Genomic DNA, 18,357 nt, shown 5'->3' with positions numbered 1-18,357 from the left:
ACCATACATCATTACACTCCTAACACATGCTGCATACAAACACCCCTTAGCATGTAGGAAGAGTCCTCTCAATGTCAGGAGAGGCAACATCTCTCTGAACTTCTTCCAACCACTTCTCACCCTAGCCACAGAGCTAGCTCCAGCCCCACCTCCAGCACACAACATGTCTCCCAAATAACAAAACTCTTCCACACACTCAAGAGATTCACCAGCAAGTTCAATCCTTTCACGCCTGAAAATCTCCATCTGCTCTCCCCGACGCCGCACACATAAAATCAGCATTATCTCAGTCTACCTCTGATACCGCTACATCTCTCATGCACCCATTTATCACAAACACTGCCCTAGATGGAATTATTTCCTACATCCTTGTGGCAAACTGTACATGGCCACTCTCCCTCGTCTTTGACAGTACCGCCACCAACCCTAGATATCATCACTTTTGTTTTATCTGCATTTACCCTTAAGCCCTTGTGCCCCATACCATCTCTCCACTTCCTAAACCTTTCCTCCACCTCCCTTTCGTTCTCTGCAATCAACACCCAGTCATCAGCATACAACATCTCCCACAGGAGTCCATTTCTGCAGTCACGTGAGAGGGCTTCAAGTGCCATGATAAACAAGATGGGACTCAAAACTGACCCCTGATGTACACCAACATTCACAGAAAACTCATCACTCAAATCTCCATTCACTCTTACCTTGGTGCGAGCACCCACATACATAGCCATAACCACCCTAACCAGCCACTCTTGCAAGGCAAGCTTTCTCATTGCCCACTTCTCCACCTCTCTAGGGACTCTGTCAATGGCCTTTTCCAAATCAACAAAAACAAAATACAGATCCCTTTTCTTACCAATATATTTTTCCTGAAGCTGTTAAACAATGAATATGGCATCAGTGGTCCCCCTACCTGGCATAAACCCAAACTGCATCTCATTTATATTCACTCTTTCTCTAATCATACCTTGTAAAACTCTCTCCATTACCTTCATTATCTGATCTAAAAGCTTTAAACCCTTATAATATCCTCTTTCCAGGGCATCACCCTTCCCTTTATACACATTTACAATTACACTCTTCAGCCAATCATCTGGGACAACACACTCATAAATAATCATATTTATCAGGTCAGTGACTAACCTCATCCCTATATCTCCTGAGGCCTTCAACATTTCGGCAGTCAACCCAGACACACCTGCTGCCTTCCCCACCTTCATTCTGCCTATTGCCTCACTCACAGTAGCAGCATCAGTCAAAGGCCAAAGGCCAAACACTGGATCTGCTGGCTCCAAACCTTCCCTGTCCCAGTCAAACTCCTCATTCAGCAACCGGCTATAATGCTCTCTCCATGCATTTTTAATATCCTCGCTATTCACCACTACCCTTCCTTCATCATTCTTCACACATTGCTCACCTATAATATCCCGATTATCCCTCTTCATCTGATTCGCCACCTTAAATATCATATTTTTCCTTTCCCCATGATTTAGGTTATCAAGTAAAAGTCTCTGTCATTCAGACTTCACCTTGTATACCTCTATGCTAGCCCTATGCTTGGCAGCCAAGTATTCCTCCTTGCTACCACCCTTCTTCCATTCCCAGAAAAGCCTTCTCTTCTCCTTAACTGCAGCTTCTACACCTTCATCCCACCACCAAGTTACTTATGTCTTGGTGGTCCTCTTGTCCACGCGCATATATATATATATATATATATATATATGGCTGAGATTGTGGCAGATGGAAGGGTGCAAGGAATAAATGTGTTGGGAGAGTTGAATGATTCTTTGATCAAAAAGGAGGAAGTGGAGAAGGCAGTAAAGGAGATCAAAACAGGGAAAGCTGCAGGTATGGATGGGTGTGCTGTGGAATGCCTGAAGGGTGGTGGAGTGACTATTGCTGACTGGTTAATAAGAGTGTTGAATGTGTGCTTTGTGAAAGGTATGGTGCCAATTGATTGGGCAAGTGCTTGTGTGGTCCCGTTGTATAAAGGCAAGGGTGATAAGTATGAATGTACTAGCTTTAGGGGTATAAGTCCGTTGAGTGTTGTAGGTAAGGTTTATGGTAGAGTGTTAATTATGAGAGTTAGTGAGGGTACAGAGGGAGTGATTGATGATGACCAGTGTGGCTTAGGAGAGGGAGGGGGATGTGTGGATCAGGTGTTTGCGGTGAGACAAGTGTGTGAAAAGTATTTAGCGAAAGGCAAGGATGTGTTTTGGGCATTCATGGATTTAGAGAAAGCGTTTGATAGAACTGATAGGGAGGCTTTGTGGACTGTTTTAAGATTGTATGGACTTGATGGTAGGTTACTAAAAGGGGTGAAAAGTTTTTATGTAAATAGCAGAGCGCGTGTAAGAGTGCGAAATGCCGTGAGTGATTGGTTTCCCTTGAGAGTGGGGCTGCGACAGGGATGTGTGATGTCGCCTTGGTTGTTTAATAATTACATGGATGGTGTTGTAAGGGAGGTGAATGCAAGAGTTTTAGGTGGAGGTCTGAGTCTGGTGAATGTTGATGGTGGAGAATGGATTCTGAAGCAGCTGGTGTTTGCAGATGATACTGCACTGGTGGCTGATTCAGAGGAGAGATTGAGACAGTTGGTAGAGGAGTTTGGAAGGGTGTGTGAAAGGAGGAAATTGAAAGTAAATGAGAATAAGAGTAAAGTGATGAAGTGTACGAGGTTGGTAGCTGGTAGGGGGATGAATATAGTTTTGAATGGTGAGTTGCTTGAGGAGGTAGAGTGTTTTAAATATCTAGGGTCACATGTTGCTGAGGATGGAAGAATAGATGCAGAGGTGAAGTTTAGAATAAATGAAGTAGGAAAGATGCTGGGAGGAATGAGAAAAGTGTTTAGATGTCGTTCGCTTAGAATGGATGTAAAGAGAAGGCTGTATGAGGGTGTTGTGGTACCGACTGCATTATATGGGGCTGAAAAATGGAATATGGGTATAGCAGAGAGGAAAAGTTTGAATGTAATGGAGATGAGGTGTCTGAGGAGTATGTGTGGAGTGACATGTATGGATCGAGTGCGAAATGATGAAGTGCGAAGGAGAACTGGAGTTGTTCGGGAGATGGCTGGTAGAGTTGAGCAGAGGGTGTTGCGATGGTTTGGGCATATGGAAAGAAGGGATAATGAGCGACTGGTGAAAAAGATAACTAGATCTGATGTGAGAGGTGTAAGGCTGAGAGGAAGACCATGAATAAGATGGATGGACAGTGTGAAGAGAGAGCTGGATGTGAGAGGGATGTCTGTTGAGCAAGGAAGAGTGGCTGCTGTGCGTGACAGAAATAAATGGAGAGAAACTGTGAATGAATAAGTGATGACGCAGCCCTGAGGGGATATTCTCCTGCATTTGGTCTGATCAGCTAGTCAGGTCAGGTGTGGGTAAGGGGATGGGTTTGTTATGATGTGGCAGGGGTAAACCAGCTCTGCTGTCGGTCCCTGCTGCAGATGTCACTGATTGCATTACGCAGTTGACCCTTGTGCGGTGTGGTGCGGTGAGGATCTGTCCATTCTCCCCTTTGGGGCTAAGATGCGAATGAATGTGTTTGAATGGATGAGTAAATGGAGAGTGTGTCGTCCTGTCTCGGCTACCTCCTTTTCCTTGGGGGAAGCAGCCTAGGTATATAGATAGATAGACAGACAGATAGGTAGACATATATATATACACTCAATCCTTGAGTACTGCGGGCAATAGGGACTGGACAAGGACCGTGGTACCCAAATCCGCGTCACTCAGACAATATGTTTACATGTATGATGGTACAATGTGTTCTGGCAACTTTCCAAAACTCTCACTTTTACCCCTTCTTACCACCTAACCCCACGTAAATTACCCCCACGTGCACCCACCATCAGGTAAAACATTGAAAGAGATATAACTGTTGTAATTAAAAACATCAATGGTATTAAAAATAGCATTAACAAAAATAAAAGTTGGGATGGGTACCCTTTTGTTGATACGTAGTTCCCCGGTATTTTCCTCCCATCCCCCAACCCCAATGTTGTTGTCAAAGTTTCGCCTTCTCTCATATCATGTGGCTTTCAGGAGAGACCTTAGGCCATATGGTTAGACAAAAATTTATGGGTCTGGCAGTTTTAGAGTACGAAATAGAACGAAAATTTGTGCTAACAAGAAAAAATTAATCCGTGTGTTCCCGTGAGTTAGCGTTCAGTTTCACATTTTTCGTTTGATATCGCGTTTCCCAACGCATTTCTGATAAACTAAACATATGGGTAAACTGCTCAATCAGTTCGAAATGTGTTGGGAAGAGCGATACCGAACGAAGAGTAATGTGTTGGGAAGAACGATACCGAACGAAGAATGTGAAACGGAACGCTAACTCAGGAGAACACATGGATGAAAGAGTACCTTTTTTCTGGTTTGCAAACATTTTCGCTCCATTTTTTTCCCTAAAACAGCCAGACCCGTAAATTTTAGTCTAACTATACAGCCTAACGTCTCTCCCGAAGGCCACATGATATGAGAAGGCGAAACTTTGACAACAACTTTGGGGTTGGGGGGGCGGGAGTAAAATACCATGGAGCTACGTATCAACAAAAGGGTACTCAGTGGAGGTGGTGCTGACCCAGTCCAACTTCTGTTTTTGTTAATGCCATTTTTAATACCACTGATGTTTTTAATTACAACAGTTATATCTCTTTCAGTGTTTTACCTGATGGTGCGTATAGGTGGAGGTAAATACGTGGGGTAAGATGGTAAAAAGGGGTAAAATTGAGAGTTTGCTTTCTCTGACGCTCCACATAACGCCCTATAAGCTTCTCAGTCAGTTTCAGGACAACATATAAACCTTCACAGCTGCCAGGATTGCATCACTTCCTACGCACGATCTTTATCTTCTCCCTGTCCTTCCAAATCGTTATGATGGTGCTTTCTTTTATGCTATGGTTTTTCTTTTTTTCTTTTGCCATTTTGGTATTTGTACGCTTAAAGCAGTGGAAGAACCTTACCAATTCAGTTCATATTCCTCCAGTTTGTTTTCTGTATTTTTCTGACTATTTTCAGGGTGGTAAATTACCTTTTCCTGCTGAAAAATTTCCCACTTTTTATCATCACGTTCCTTAAGCCATAACATGATTGTCTTGATGTACTCAAAGGTGATTTTCGTCTCCCAACTTCCCAACTGGATGTTACGTTAGGTTAGGTTAAATTATAAGGTATAGTTAAGCTAGGTTAGGTCAAGTTTAAACACTTAGGTTAGGACAGGCCCAAATTTCGCCGTAACCCTGATGTGTCAAACAAGTTGACAGCGGAATACAACTTAAAACGACGGGGGAAACAGATTTAGTATGAAACGTTTATTTACCTCCCAGAAGTAATCCGACAAACATAAGACTATCAGGAAGAAGAACGAAGAATGTGAAACTGAATGCTCACTTACACGAGCAGAAGTATTTTGTGTGTGTGTGTGTGTGTGTGTGTGTGTGTGTGTGTGTGTGTGTGTGTGTGTGTGTGTGTGATTAGCAAACATTTTCGTTCGGTTTCGTCTCCTAAAACTCGAAACCCATATGACTGTGAGGTAGAGTCTGTGAGAAGCGAGAAAAGACTTGATAGCCGTATGCTCAGTCAGTCCTAAATGTGTTGGGAAGCACGAAACCGAACGAAAAATGTGGAACTGAACACTAACAAGAACACATAAACGAAAGTATATTTTTCTAATTAGCAAACATTTTCGTTCCATTTCGCCCCCTAAAACTGCGAAACCCATTATGAGTGTGGGGTGGAACTAGGTGAAGCATGAGAAAGGATTGATAACAGTATGCTCAGTTAGTTGGAAGTGTTGGGAAGCATTAAATCGAACGAAGAATGTGGAACTGAACGCTACGATAACACATGAACGAAAGAGTAACTTTTCCTCCAATTAGCAAACATTTTCGTTCCATTTCTTTCCTTAAAACTGCAAAATCCATGATAATTGTGGGTAAGAACTAGATGAGGCATGAGAAAGGACTGATAACCATATGCCCAGTTGGTCCAAAATGTGTTGGGAAGCATGAAATCAAACAAAGAATGTGGAACTGAACTGTAACTTACGAGAACGCAAGGATTTTTTTTTTTTTCTGATTAGCATACATTGTCGTTCCATTTTGTCCCCTGAAATTGCCGAAACCCATAAATTTCGTCAAACCGTTCGGCCTTGAGTTTGCCAAGAAAACATATTTCCATTCTGTATGCGTATTCATAAAAACCACCAGGAACCCTCAGCCAGGAACAACGCTTGCCCATTCGTTTCAAAACTAACCATAGGTTTTTCACAAAAATATGCCCACTGTGCTTCCCAGGCAAAATTTCAGCAACCTAACCAACCCTAACCTATCCCATCTCACTAGGGCTGTTTGGCTGAGGTGGCTGGCTGTGGTACTGAGATAAATACCCATACAGAATGGAAATATGCGCCCAGGAAATGTACCCAGAGGTTAGAGGGTGACGTCATAGCGCGCGGCTTTCAAATTTCGTCCCCAGTCCAGCTGACTTCCCGCGTGAGCTCGAGTTTTTCCGCGTGTTGACATGACTTGTCTCATTATGCTGACCGCGTTAGAACAAAAACGTGTTACTCAACCACGTGTTACTTAAGGACTGAGTGTATATATATATATATATATATATATATATATATATATACAGTAAAAGTCCTGTTATCTGAATGGCAGGGGACCTAGGGTCTTTTGAACTACTGTAGAGTTTTTTTCAGGCTACTGGGAGGGACCTCTGAAAACATTAGATCTTTGTACATGATCATTAAATAAACACTTGAAATGATTTGGGTTATTGTTTTACTTACTGGAAATGCAAAGAACTGTAGATGAATACTCTCTGGCAGGTACAACCAAGTCCAAGAGCAAGTCCATGCCAGATAATTCCTTGGATAAATCCCAGAAAAATTCGAAAAAAAAAGCCCAGAATATTCAAAAAATTTCGCGTTGAAAAATTTGGAGCATTGGGATATTCAGATTATTGGTGGTTGGACTGGAGGACTTTTGCTGTACGTATGATAACAACAACAAATACCACTACACATATAGCTACAGCATATAATGTACTTCAAAGACTGACTTTTACACATGTAAACTATTCAGGGAAATCTCAAACATTAATACATTTCATATTTCACGAAACAGAATTTACATGAAGCACATTATTATCCATTAAATCTAGATCAATTATGCCTCATACATGTATCACACAAACCACTCACCTATCCACGTGCGGTCAAGGTATATACTGACGAAGGATGGGGGGATGGTGAAGTAGTCTACAAACGAATACATCTCAAGCATGAACCACAGCTTATCACTCGCCGCTATAAACTGAAATGGAGGAACCAATCATTAGCATACTTCCTAAGTACTCACTGAATCTGCTCTGTTAACCCTCTGGGACACTTTCATGTGAGATGCTGCTGGAAATTTCTCTGACACCTGTTGTGGCTGATGCATCAATTAAAAACCATTTAAACAATATTTGCAAAAATTTTTTTTGTTTGATTTGCAATACAGGAGGCTCCATCAGCTGGCACTTAGGCTATGGTGTCTCCTCATATTCCTCACATCAACAAGAGTTTTGTCCAAACATCAGTGACGTTAAAATGTAGTGACATTTCTCTGGTTTTCATCAATTACAACATGTAAAAATGATAAGCGACGATTAGAATTCCAAAATAATAACTGAAAAATTGTATCTTTTCTCAGCAACATGTTACTGAAAAAAATGCCTAACTTTTGCTGAAATGATGTTTTGTATTCATTAAATAAAAAATAAAAGTCCACTTTCCACCTTGCTGTTGCTTGTATATCACTTTCTACTGTCTTATATTACATGATCAATAATTTCTGATATTGAGGGTGCTATACTGGCGAGGAAAAAAAAAAATGCTATTATTAGTCAATGTGCCACAGAGTCAACTGCATTTATATTTTTAGTTATGATCTGAACTGATGTACTAACTGACAATTCCTAAATTTTTAGAAAATATACTACATAACTCAGATGACAGTACTATAATGCCACTGTATATACTGGACATGATAAATGCAGAAGTATTGAGACACTTTTTTTTTCATTTATCATCCAATCCTATGGTGCCCCAAGAGGAGTGTAGAAGCCTGGGGCTAAGAAAGTTGGTCCTGACATTTAAGTTGAGAGTGACCAGCCTCACTCATCCCTGAGTGGCATTACATGAGAAATAAACTCCAACCATCCCTTGGATATAAACCTACACATGTTCAATCCGATTGGAGCGCCTTAACTACCCACTAAACAACCAGGCGCCATAATTTGGTTATGGTTACCACCCAGCTTAGTAAATGGTTTCCTGGGATACAGGAAACCATTTGGCTTGTCACTCAGTGTAGAGTCACCCATAGGCAGAAGGAATGGGAAAGAATGAAAGAAAGACAGAAGAGGGAGTGTAAAGTCACCCATAGGCAGGAGGATGAGGAAAGAACGAAGGATGAGGAAGGAATGAAGGAAAGAAAGAAAGACTAGGATGGAAGGAGGAGAAGAAAGGGCAGACATCCGAAAGCAGCACTACATCGAGCAAGTGGATGGTGAGTCAAATCTAATAAATATGCATATTCTATGTATAAACAACATGTTTTCTTTTCACCTCAGCGTTTTACCTCTTGCAAACTCTTTATCGTATAATTAGCTAATCAACAGCAATTTTAATTTTTCATTCCCTTCAGTGTGATGATGTATTTTATTTATTCTTGCTCCCTGTACACAGTTTCATTCAGATCAGCAGATTTTTCAGCCTGGATTGATCAGATGTAGCTATTGTATTATTAACAGTTTTACTGTTTGGGTTCTCCTCTCAACTGAAAATAATCTACAATTAACCACGAATAAAGTAAAATGTGCATAATTTATGTGATGGAGAGTAAAGGTCAAAACTTAAGCACTGGCATATTCAGGACTCATGGGGATACAAGTAGGTGATATTTTATGCGCCTTTACCTGAATCAGGGTGGTGTCAGCTTCCACCAAACAGAAACAGGAACAGGAACAATGCATACACTCACTGACCTGGCTCATAATGCCTCTGGTAGATAATGACACTGATGGTAAAAATGTTAATTCTCGCATCCTTCCTGTCATTTCTTATTGCTTTTCTTTCCTTTACAGGTGGCTTTACATTGAGTGACAAGTCAAATGGTTTCCTGCAAGCCAAGAAACCATTTATAATGCTGGGTGGTAACCATATAACCAAACCATACGTGCTCTTTACGTGTCAACAAGTGGGTTGGTGGAGGGTTAGCGCCCCTCCCCGTAAAACAAATAACTCCAAGTCAAATGGCCACCCCTTACGGGATTACGGCGTCTGGCAATAGACAGACAGATAGTAATCCCATATTGCCCGTTTCAACCTGTTCAGGTCTGAGGCCAGGTTACCACAAGTCTAATAAATTTAAATGGATGATTAGTCTACTACTCTTGATGGCAATACATTCCTGATAAACAGCAATTCACTTCAGGGTGCTCTGAGCCCTTACTCGTGGCTAGATCCTCACTCAAACTAGGGTACTCTTACATGACCACAAGATAATGATAGTATTAAAAATCATGCAAGCTAAACTACAATCTCAGGGCCCTAGTGATCTGTATAGTGCTGCAGGTTTCACAGTGTCTAGGGAAAAAAGGACCAATCTTCCTGTTACACAATAAAGAATCATGAAGCTAGTGATGCACAGTTGATGTCAATAAAAATTTCACAGTAGGAGGTTGAGATATCAGTTGACAACAAAAACATACACCACACAGTCAAGAGGGCTGGAAAGGCAATCAGCCTGGGAAATGTATATTTACTTATTTACACAATGCTTGACAGGCTGACAATGTCTAACCCCTTCAATCCAAAGATTTTCTCATATGCATAACTCCTTCCCTACAGTGATATCCTTATTTTTAAAAATAATTCTTGTCACCAACTGATACCTCATCAACATTTATGATACATTACTTTGTTCCCTTCTAGGAATCCCCCGACAGAGAATGGCTATGACAGAACTACCTTCAGACTACTTTAGCCTTAAGTACCTCTCTTTGTTTCTGACACTTTTCTTCCTTTTCCTTCTCCTCTCACCAATGTACAGTACCATACTGTTCTCTCTCATTTTTCATACCAATTATGATCTGCCTCTTCAAATATTATTCTCAGTATCTCTTTTAAAGACTTTCCCTGGCATCCTATCTATGTACTGTACATTCCATGAATATGTCCTTACTTTCTTTTATGTATTCCTAATGCATTTCCCTTTATTCATTCAATAATTCGACATCTCCTATTGCCCTTTCTTCCATTCCAGTATGATTATAAATTCATCCATTACAGTGTACTTATACCATTCATCATTCTTATGCCTGAAACTCTTCTGAAAATGGCCATTTCTAGTCTTGTTACCTAAAAAGTTCTGTTACTCAATGACAAAATTTCACATCTACAGTATACAACAGTTTCAGCAGTACCACACTTCTACACAGGGTCCATTTCACCTCCATACCAATAATACTACCCTTCAAAATATTACAAAATACCAATTCTGAAGTGATCTTTCTTTAACCCTCTAAAGATGACTGCAGAGTGTAACATATTCTCGGTCACAATGCTGGACATAGACCGAGTGCAACACTGGTTTTGCAGGTGCAATATGGTGTGTGTGTGTGTGTGTGGGGGGGTATTATGGTAATCTTACTTCTCCATAGATCATGTAAATCTGTCTCAATACCTGCACCACTATGCAGACCCTGTCTCTTTGTCACTAGTACTCTTGGACTGCATATGCGGACACCCATTCTTTAAGGGTTAATTTCGCACTCCACTTTGCCATGTTTACAGCATACAGCACCCAGATGTTTAAAACTATCAACCTCTTCAAAGACCTCACCTCTTACTTGCACTCTGCAATTCATCCTGCTCACTCTCTTTACTATTCACTGTATGTAAAAAACTGTCATATTCTTTCCTTTCAAATACCATTACTTTGCTATTGTTTGTATGTGCTTTCAATTTTCTTCTTGTACAAACTCATTCACTACCTTTTGCAAGTACAGGCGGCCCTCCACATTAGCGGATTCAACTTTCGTGGGTCTTGCAGATTCGAGGATTGCCTCTCTGTGGAGCCAGTGCAGACGTTTGTGAAACATCTCACGCCAAACCAGGCCCACACCAAACCACCGCACTCCTCTGTCTCCCCCTCACTCTGTGTCCTGACACTGCCCAATACAGTAATTGTGCTCTCACGTGTTCAAAGGTAACAAGTGCACTTCTGTCCTATTAGGTGAATGAACTAGCACCCGACTGTGTGATTTACTTGTAATAACTTTGTCCCACAGGTGTCTGTGTTGTCCTGCAAGCATGGGCCCCAAGTGTCACGCATCCCCTAGTGGTCAGCGCACCCCTAAACATGCAAAGAAAGTGATGAGCCTAAAGGAGAAGGTGAAATTGCTGGACAAGTGTAGGGAGGGTATAAGCTATGCTGCAGTTGGAAAATTTTTTAACATGAACAAGAACACAGTGAGATACATAAAGGAAAATGAGGCAAAAATTCGGGAGGCACTGGCATCCACTGTGCCACCCTCAGCCAAGCAAGTGTCACAGTTGAGTGACACTGCAATGTCTAAGATGCAGAATGCATTGTTTGTGTGGATAAATGACCAGAGCAAGAAAGGAAATCCTGTAGACAGTAATGGGATTCGGTCAACAGCGAAGTCATTATACGACATGATGGTGAGTGGGGTGTGCCTACAGAGATAGATGAGAATGGGAGTGCGTTAGTGGACATTTGTGCTGGGAGGGGGTTGGTGATAGCCAATACCCTCTTCAGGCATAAAATGATCCACAGGTATACATGGCGAGTGATGAGAAGGGTGGGTGGTGAACTGAATGAAAGGAAGGCAATGATTGATTATGTGTGTGTGGATGAAAGGATGCGAAGATGTGTAAAGGATGCAAGAGTGTATAGAGGTTGGGGGAGTGGACTTTCTGACCACTACTTGGTGGTGGCCAGAATTAGAATGCAAGTAAGATGGAGGAATAGAAGAAGGGAAAGACGAGAGGAAGGAGTAGTTGTAAGGAGAGTGGAAAGGTTACAAGAGGATGAGAAAAAGGCAGAGTATAAGAGAGAAGTGGAGGAACGATTGGGCAAATATGAATTGGAGCAGATGGGAGGCGTGGAAGGTGTGTGTAAGATATTTACAGAAGAAATATGTGCAGCATGTGATGTGGTGTGTGGAAGGAAGAGAAGACGGAGGGGGGTGCAAGGAACAGCGTGGTGGACTGAAGAGGTGAAACAGGCTGTGGCACAAAAGAAGAAAGCATACAATGAATGGATGAGAAATAGGGGCGTGGAAGAAGTTGAGAGGCGGAAGAGAGAGTTATATGTGGAAAGAAAGAGAGAGGTGAAAGGATTAGTAAGAGAGAGTAAGAAGAGAGTGGATGATGAATTTGGAAGGAATCTGAGAGTAAAGTGGAGGGACTGTAAGAAAATGTTCTGGAGAGAAGTGAAAAGAGTAAGACAGGGTGGAAGTGAAGTTAGCAGGGGAGTGAAAGATAAAAATGGTAGGTTACTAGTGGAGAAGGGAGAAAAAGTGAGCAGATGGAGAGAACACTTTAAGGAATTGTTGAACGTAGAGGATGGAAGTAATGCGAGTATAAGTGGCTGGGGAATGGCTGGGAGAAGGAGGGAGGTGAGAAGACAGGAAGAAATCAGTAGGATAGAAGTTGTGGAAGCAATGACGAAAGTTAAATCAGGGAAAGCCCCAGGAATTGATGGAGTGTGTGGTGAAATGCTGAAGCATGGGGGAGAGATAGTAGTAGAATGAATGTGGAAGATGTGCAGATTGGCCTGGGAGGAAGGTAGAGTCCCGGAGGATTGGAAGTCAGGTATAATTATTCCCTTGTACAAAGGAAAAGGGGAAAAAGAAGTGTGTGGTAATCATAGGGGCATTTGTCTTCTTAGTATAATAGGAAAAGTGTATGGTAGGATACTTATAGACAGAGTTAGAGAAAGAACAGAGAAATTAGTTGGAGAAGAACAGGGAGGCTTTAGGAAGGGAAGAGGTTGTGTAGATCAGATATTCATTCTTAGATCTTTAGTGGAAAAGTTTCAAGAGAAGGGAAAGAAGTTGTATGCGGCTTTCATGGATTTGGAGAAAGCATATGACAGGGTGGATAGACAAGGATTGTGGAAAGTGTTAAGAATATATGGAGTAGATGGGAAGTTGTTGAATGCTGTGAAGAGTATGTACGATGGTGCGAAGGCTGCAGTGCGTGTGGATGGTGAACTAAGTGAATTTTTCTCTTTGAAAGTTGGTTTGAAACAGGGATGTGTCATGTCTCCATGGTTGTTCAATCTGTACATGGATGGGGTAATAAAGAGGTACAAGGTAGGGTAGTGGATGTTGGAGTGGCTCTGGTGAGAGAGGATAGTATTTGGAAACTCCCTGTACTGTTGTTTGCAGATGATACTGTGTTGTTGAGTGAAGACGAAGGAGAGTTGCAAGGCTTGGTGGATGAGTTTGGGAGTGTGTGTAAGAAACGGAATCTAAAGGTTAATGTAGGGAAGAGTAAAGTGATGGTCTTTGAGAGAGGTGAAGTCAGTGAATGTACAGCGTGGTTGGATGGTGAGGAATTGGAAAATGTGAGTACGTTTAAGTACTTGGGTAGTGTGATGAGTAAGGATGGAGGTTTGGAGGGTGAAGTGCTTGAAAGGGTACAGCAGGGAAGAAAGGTTGCTGGTTCCTTGAAAGCAGTGATAAGAAACAGGGAAGTGAGCATGGAAGTGAAAAAGTTACTACATGACAGTATTGTGATACCAACTCTAACGTACGGAAGTGAAGCTTGGACATTGTTGGAAGGACACAAGTCAAGAGTGAGAGCAGTGGAAATGAGTTATTTAAGAGGAGCCTGTGGAGTCACATGGAGAGACAGGCTGACGAATGAGGATATAAAGGAGTGTTGTGGCGTGGATGTGGATGTGATAGGAAGCGTTATGAGGAACACACTGAGGTGGTTTGGCCATGTGGAGAGGATGAAGGGTGAAAGACTGACGAAGAGAGTGTATGTGAGTGAGGTGGAGAGGGGAAGAGGGAGGGGGAGGCCGAGGATGAGATGGAGGGATGGGGTGGAGAGGTATATGAGAGAGGGGGGTGTGAGTTGGGAGCAGGGCAGTGAAATGGCAGGGGACAGGGCAACTTGGAGGCGATTTGTTTGTGGCCACCCCAAACGGGATTGAGGCGTCTGGCAATAGATAGACAGATAGATAGATGATCAGTCCACCTCCCGATCACGACTCACCCAAGCACCAGCGCAGACCCCGGACCAGCCACAACCACCCATGCTGAATTCACAACCAGCAAAGACTGGTTTGATAAAGTCAAGAGGCGGTTCTCCCTGCACAATCTGAAGGTGACAGGGGAATCTGCATTGGCCATCCGACACAGTGAAAAAGATAACAGAGGAGAAAGGATATAGGCCTGAGCAGGTGTGGAATGTTGACAAGACAGGCCTTTATCGGAAAAAAAATGCCTGCCAGGACCTTCGTCTTGAAGGAGGAAAAAAGGGCTCCCGGGTTCAAGGCAGCTAAGGACCGCTGCACCTTACTGATGTGTGCCAATGCTGCTGGCCACATGATCAAGTCAGGATTTATTTATAAGTCGGCGAATCCCAGAGCACCGAAGCAACGCAACAAAAACCTTCTGCCAGTATTGTGGATGCACAATAAAAAAGCATGGACCACCAGCAGCATCTTTCTGGACTGGTTCCACAACTGTCTCCTGATGGAGGTGTGGTCCTACCTTCAGGAAAAGCGCCTCCCTGGAAATTCCTCCTGATCCTGGACAATGCTCTAGGCCACCCACAGTCACTTGAGGGTATGTGTGAGGATGTGGAGGTCGTGTTTTTGCCACCAAACACAACCTCCCTGATACAACCTCTTGACCAAGCTGTAATAGCAGCCTTCAAGGCATATTACATAAGGAGGTCAATGCAGAGGCTCTATGCATCTTTGGATGCGAACCCTGACCAAAGCGTCATTGATTATTGGAAGGGGTTCACCACCGCTGACTGCCTCATGGTGGTGCAGGAGAGCCTGAAGGAAGTATGCCCTGAGACTGTTAATGGCTGTTGGAGGGCTTTACGGCCAGAGTGCGTCCAAGATTTTGCAGAATTTGCACCTCGTGAGCAGGTGAACCAGGCCGTGAGGCAGACGGTGGAGTTGGCAAGGCTTGTAAGTGGTGATGGATTTGAGGATACAGAGGACAGTGAGGTGAGGGAGCTGGTTAATGTGGCCCTCACCGACGAAGAACTGGCAGAGCTTGTGTGGTCGGCAAGCGAGGAGGAGGATGCAAAGGAGAATCCTAATGGCACCCTGCTGTAGCAAGCCCTTGCCCTCGAAAGCCTGAGGAAGGCGATGTGGATGACTGCACACCTCAAGCAATTCTTTTATGATATGGACCCATCAATGGTGAGGGCACTGAAGGTGATGAGTGCCCTAGATCAGAGCATAATCCCCTACAAAAAACTGTTTGACAACATGATGCGGAAGTGGTCTCAGTTGCCTATCACACTGTTCTTCTCAAAGAAACTGCAACCTGCTGTTGCTGTTGCTGCTGCCTTGCACTCATCTTCCTCCACCACACTTGAGGCTGAGCAGCCTGCATCTTGCCTGAACCTCAACCCATGCGTGACCCTGACCCTGTTCACTCTGACTCCTGATGACGCATCATCCTCTCCACCTGCTTCTGAGGGAGATATTGACGATCCCCCACCACTCGGCAATGACATTATTAGTGGAGATGAGGTGAAGTCTACACACACGTAGACTCCTCGTGCCATGCACACTCCACATCATCTCATTCAGTAATCCGTTATCGGTAGCTGCATTGCTAATCAGCTTCAACGTCATCAATGTCACATTGATCATCATCATCAAAAGTTATCAAAGTTTGTCTGCCAAAACTTCAGGAACAGTGGTGAGTTAACTATGAATTTAACGGGTATGGTTGTAAGAAGTTGGGTAAATATGTAGCTGATGATTTGTCCACACTCACGTGGATGTGCGAGAGACACACTCAGTTGCAGGTGTCTGTGGAAGTCACTAGGCACATATTTACCCTAACTCAGTACAGCCATACTCAATCGAAAATTATTTATTATTAAACTTTTTTACACAATTGGTCTGTTACTATTTGTGATAATTTATGTTGCTTTCAGGTCCTAGATATGGTTTATTAGGTACAGTATGTACACACTTACTCACCGTGGGTGATTTGCGACTGTAGAGGCATTTACGGCGCAACAAACATTCGGGGAAATTCCACATCAGTGGAGGTCTGTGTCCCTTAATCCCCGCGAATGTGGAGGGCCACCTGTAACTGACTTTCTGCCATAAAAACTGTATCATCATCATAAACATACTAGAAGTATTACTAAGCTTCTTCCCACCTTTGCACATCTATTATAGCCCTCATAAATAGATTCTATTAACCTAAACAAACCTCTTCCCTACTACTGTATATCCATAACACTCCATAAACTCACAATCCACCTATAAGCCTTCTCCAGGACCATATATCCAAGATACAGTTTCCTTTTCTTTGCCGTATGTTTCTTGGCTCACGTCCTAGTTGCAAATATCAGATCTAAACACCCCTTACCCATTCTTAAGCCACTTTGTTCCTCATTTATATTATACCATATTAAACACCCTTACACTAATATACACCTTCCCTGGTATGCATAATATACTAATCTCCCCATGATTCTTACACTTTTCACCTAGTTACTGTGGTTTTCCCTTTGTGCTGAGGGACTACATTCTGTATTTCCCCAGTCTTCTGGTATAATCTCTGTATCCCATGTCATCTTCCACCCACTGTGTAGGCATTATGTTGACTGCCTAGGTAGTTACCACTATTTTTCAACAATTATTGATTAACACTATCCACTTCTGTTGCTTTATGTACCTTTAGCTTATTTCTGGTCTCTGTATGACTGGGTTATCATTACCCCTATCAATGCCCCAACAAGTTACTACTGTTTTATTCCTAACTGCTACTGCTAGACAGCTAAAATATTCTCTCCACCTATCAACTACCTCATCCTCATCCTCTAGCATACAATTATCCTAACTCTGACCTTTACCCTCAACCCCTTCCTCCACATTCATCCTCTGCCTTCCTTCACAGACTTTAGTATTTTTGTTTACATACATACATTTATCACTTTGTTTTTCATACTCATTATCCAAACTCTTCCTGGCTACTTTTACTGTCCATTTTTCTCTCTCTAATGCTCTACTCTCTCATTTTTATATGCATAATTTTTCATGTCTTCTTTTCTCCTTCAAGGCTAAACCTGTCACTATCAAAATATGCATTACCTGTTTTCTTTTCTCTTTTCATTATTTTCCCACTATACCGCTCCAGTTGCTTCTATTATACCCTTCTTCACATCAATCCACATTTTCCTCTCTATTTCCCATTTCACTTACTGTACTTCCACAATTATATTATCTTTTATTTTATTCAAAATATTTTATTATTCAATCTGACCTCAAAGAAACCCCCTCACAGTAAAGGATTTATAAACAATCCCCATTAACCATTCCGTTATGTGGTCTTCCTTTAGCTGAATATAACCATCCAGAGATAGCATGAATAAAATTTAAAATGGCATCACTAGCTAAAAGATGTTCACAAAACCATATGGTGAGCCCAAATGTTGCTAGAAGCATGATGTCATCAATTTGATGGGGTAATTAGGAGTCGAGTACTTTGGTAGTAAACTCTCTGTCTCTATTGCCAGATGCCATAGTTCCGTAGGGGATGGCCGTTGTCTTTGAGTTCGTGGTATTACAGGGAGAGACACTAAACATCCCCTAACCCACTTGTTAACACATAGGGAACTCATGTGGGTTCAGTATATGGTTACAACCCAGCGTTGTAAATGATTTCCTGGATTATAGGAAATCATTAGGTTTGTCATTCAATGTAAAACCACCTGAAACAGAAAGAAGAGTAATACATGGTGACATGAAAGATGAGAGAAATTGGAAGACTGGAGGGTAGACACAGAGAAAGAATGACAAAGCTGAAGGAAGAAATAGGCAGAAGTACATCAAGTGAGTGGATGAGGGCCATCACCTTCCGCTGATGGCAAATACTACACTTAATGGGATTCAACGCTCTGGTACCAGTAATGGGTAGCTATGCTGTATTGTATAAAGGAAGGAGATGGAGCAAATGGCAAATTTTCATAGTTCTGTATATTACAAATTAGGCATATCATATAAAGTTCTGAGTACAATAAAACTTGGCTAACACCTTCAGTCGAAGAATG

The 18,357-nt window shown here is 42.3% G+C and overlaps 1 protein-coding gene across 11 annotated transcripts in view; it reads right to left on the bottom strand.

Annotated features, from left to right (window-relative positions):
- The window catches only part of slo (calcium-activated potassium channel slo), a 743,408-nt gene that overhangs the window by 443,918 nt on the left and 281,133 nt on the right, over positions 1-18,357 (bottom strand). For all 11 annotated transcript variants that reach the window (XM_080286162.1, XM_080286163.1, XM_080286164.1 and 8 more), the window contains exon 4: positions 7,216-7,327. In XM_080286162.1, the coding sequence (XP_080142288.1) occupies positions 7,216-7,327 (112 nt within the window). The remainder of the gene's footprint in view (positions 1-7,215; positions 7,328-18,357) is intronic.

This window comes from Coenobita brevimanus, chromosome 110 (assembly GCF_032717465.1).
Source record: "Coenobita brevimanus isolate Jiangsu-jjx chromosome 110, ASM3271746v2, whole genome shotgun sequence".
Taxonomy (NCBI): Eukaryota; Metazoa; Arthropoda; class Malacostraca; order Decapoda; family Coenobitidae; genus Coenobita; species Coenobita brevimanus.
Note: the sequence above shows the minus strand (reverse complement) of the source record. Positions and strands in the feature narration are given on the sequence as shown.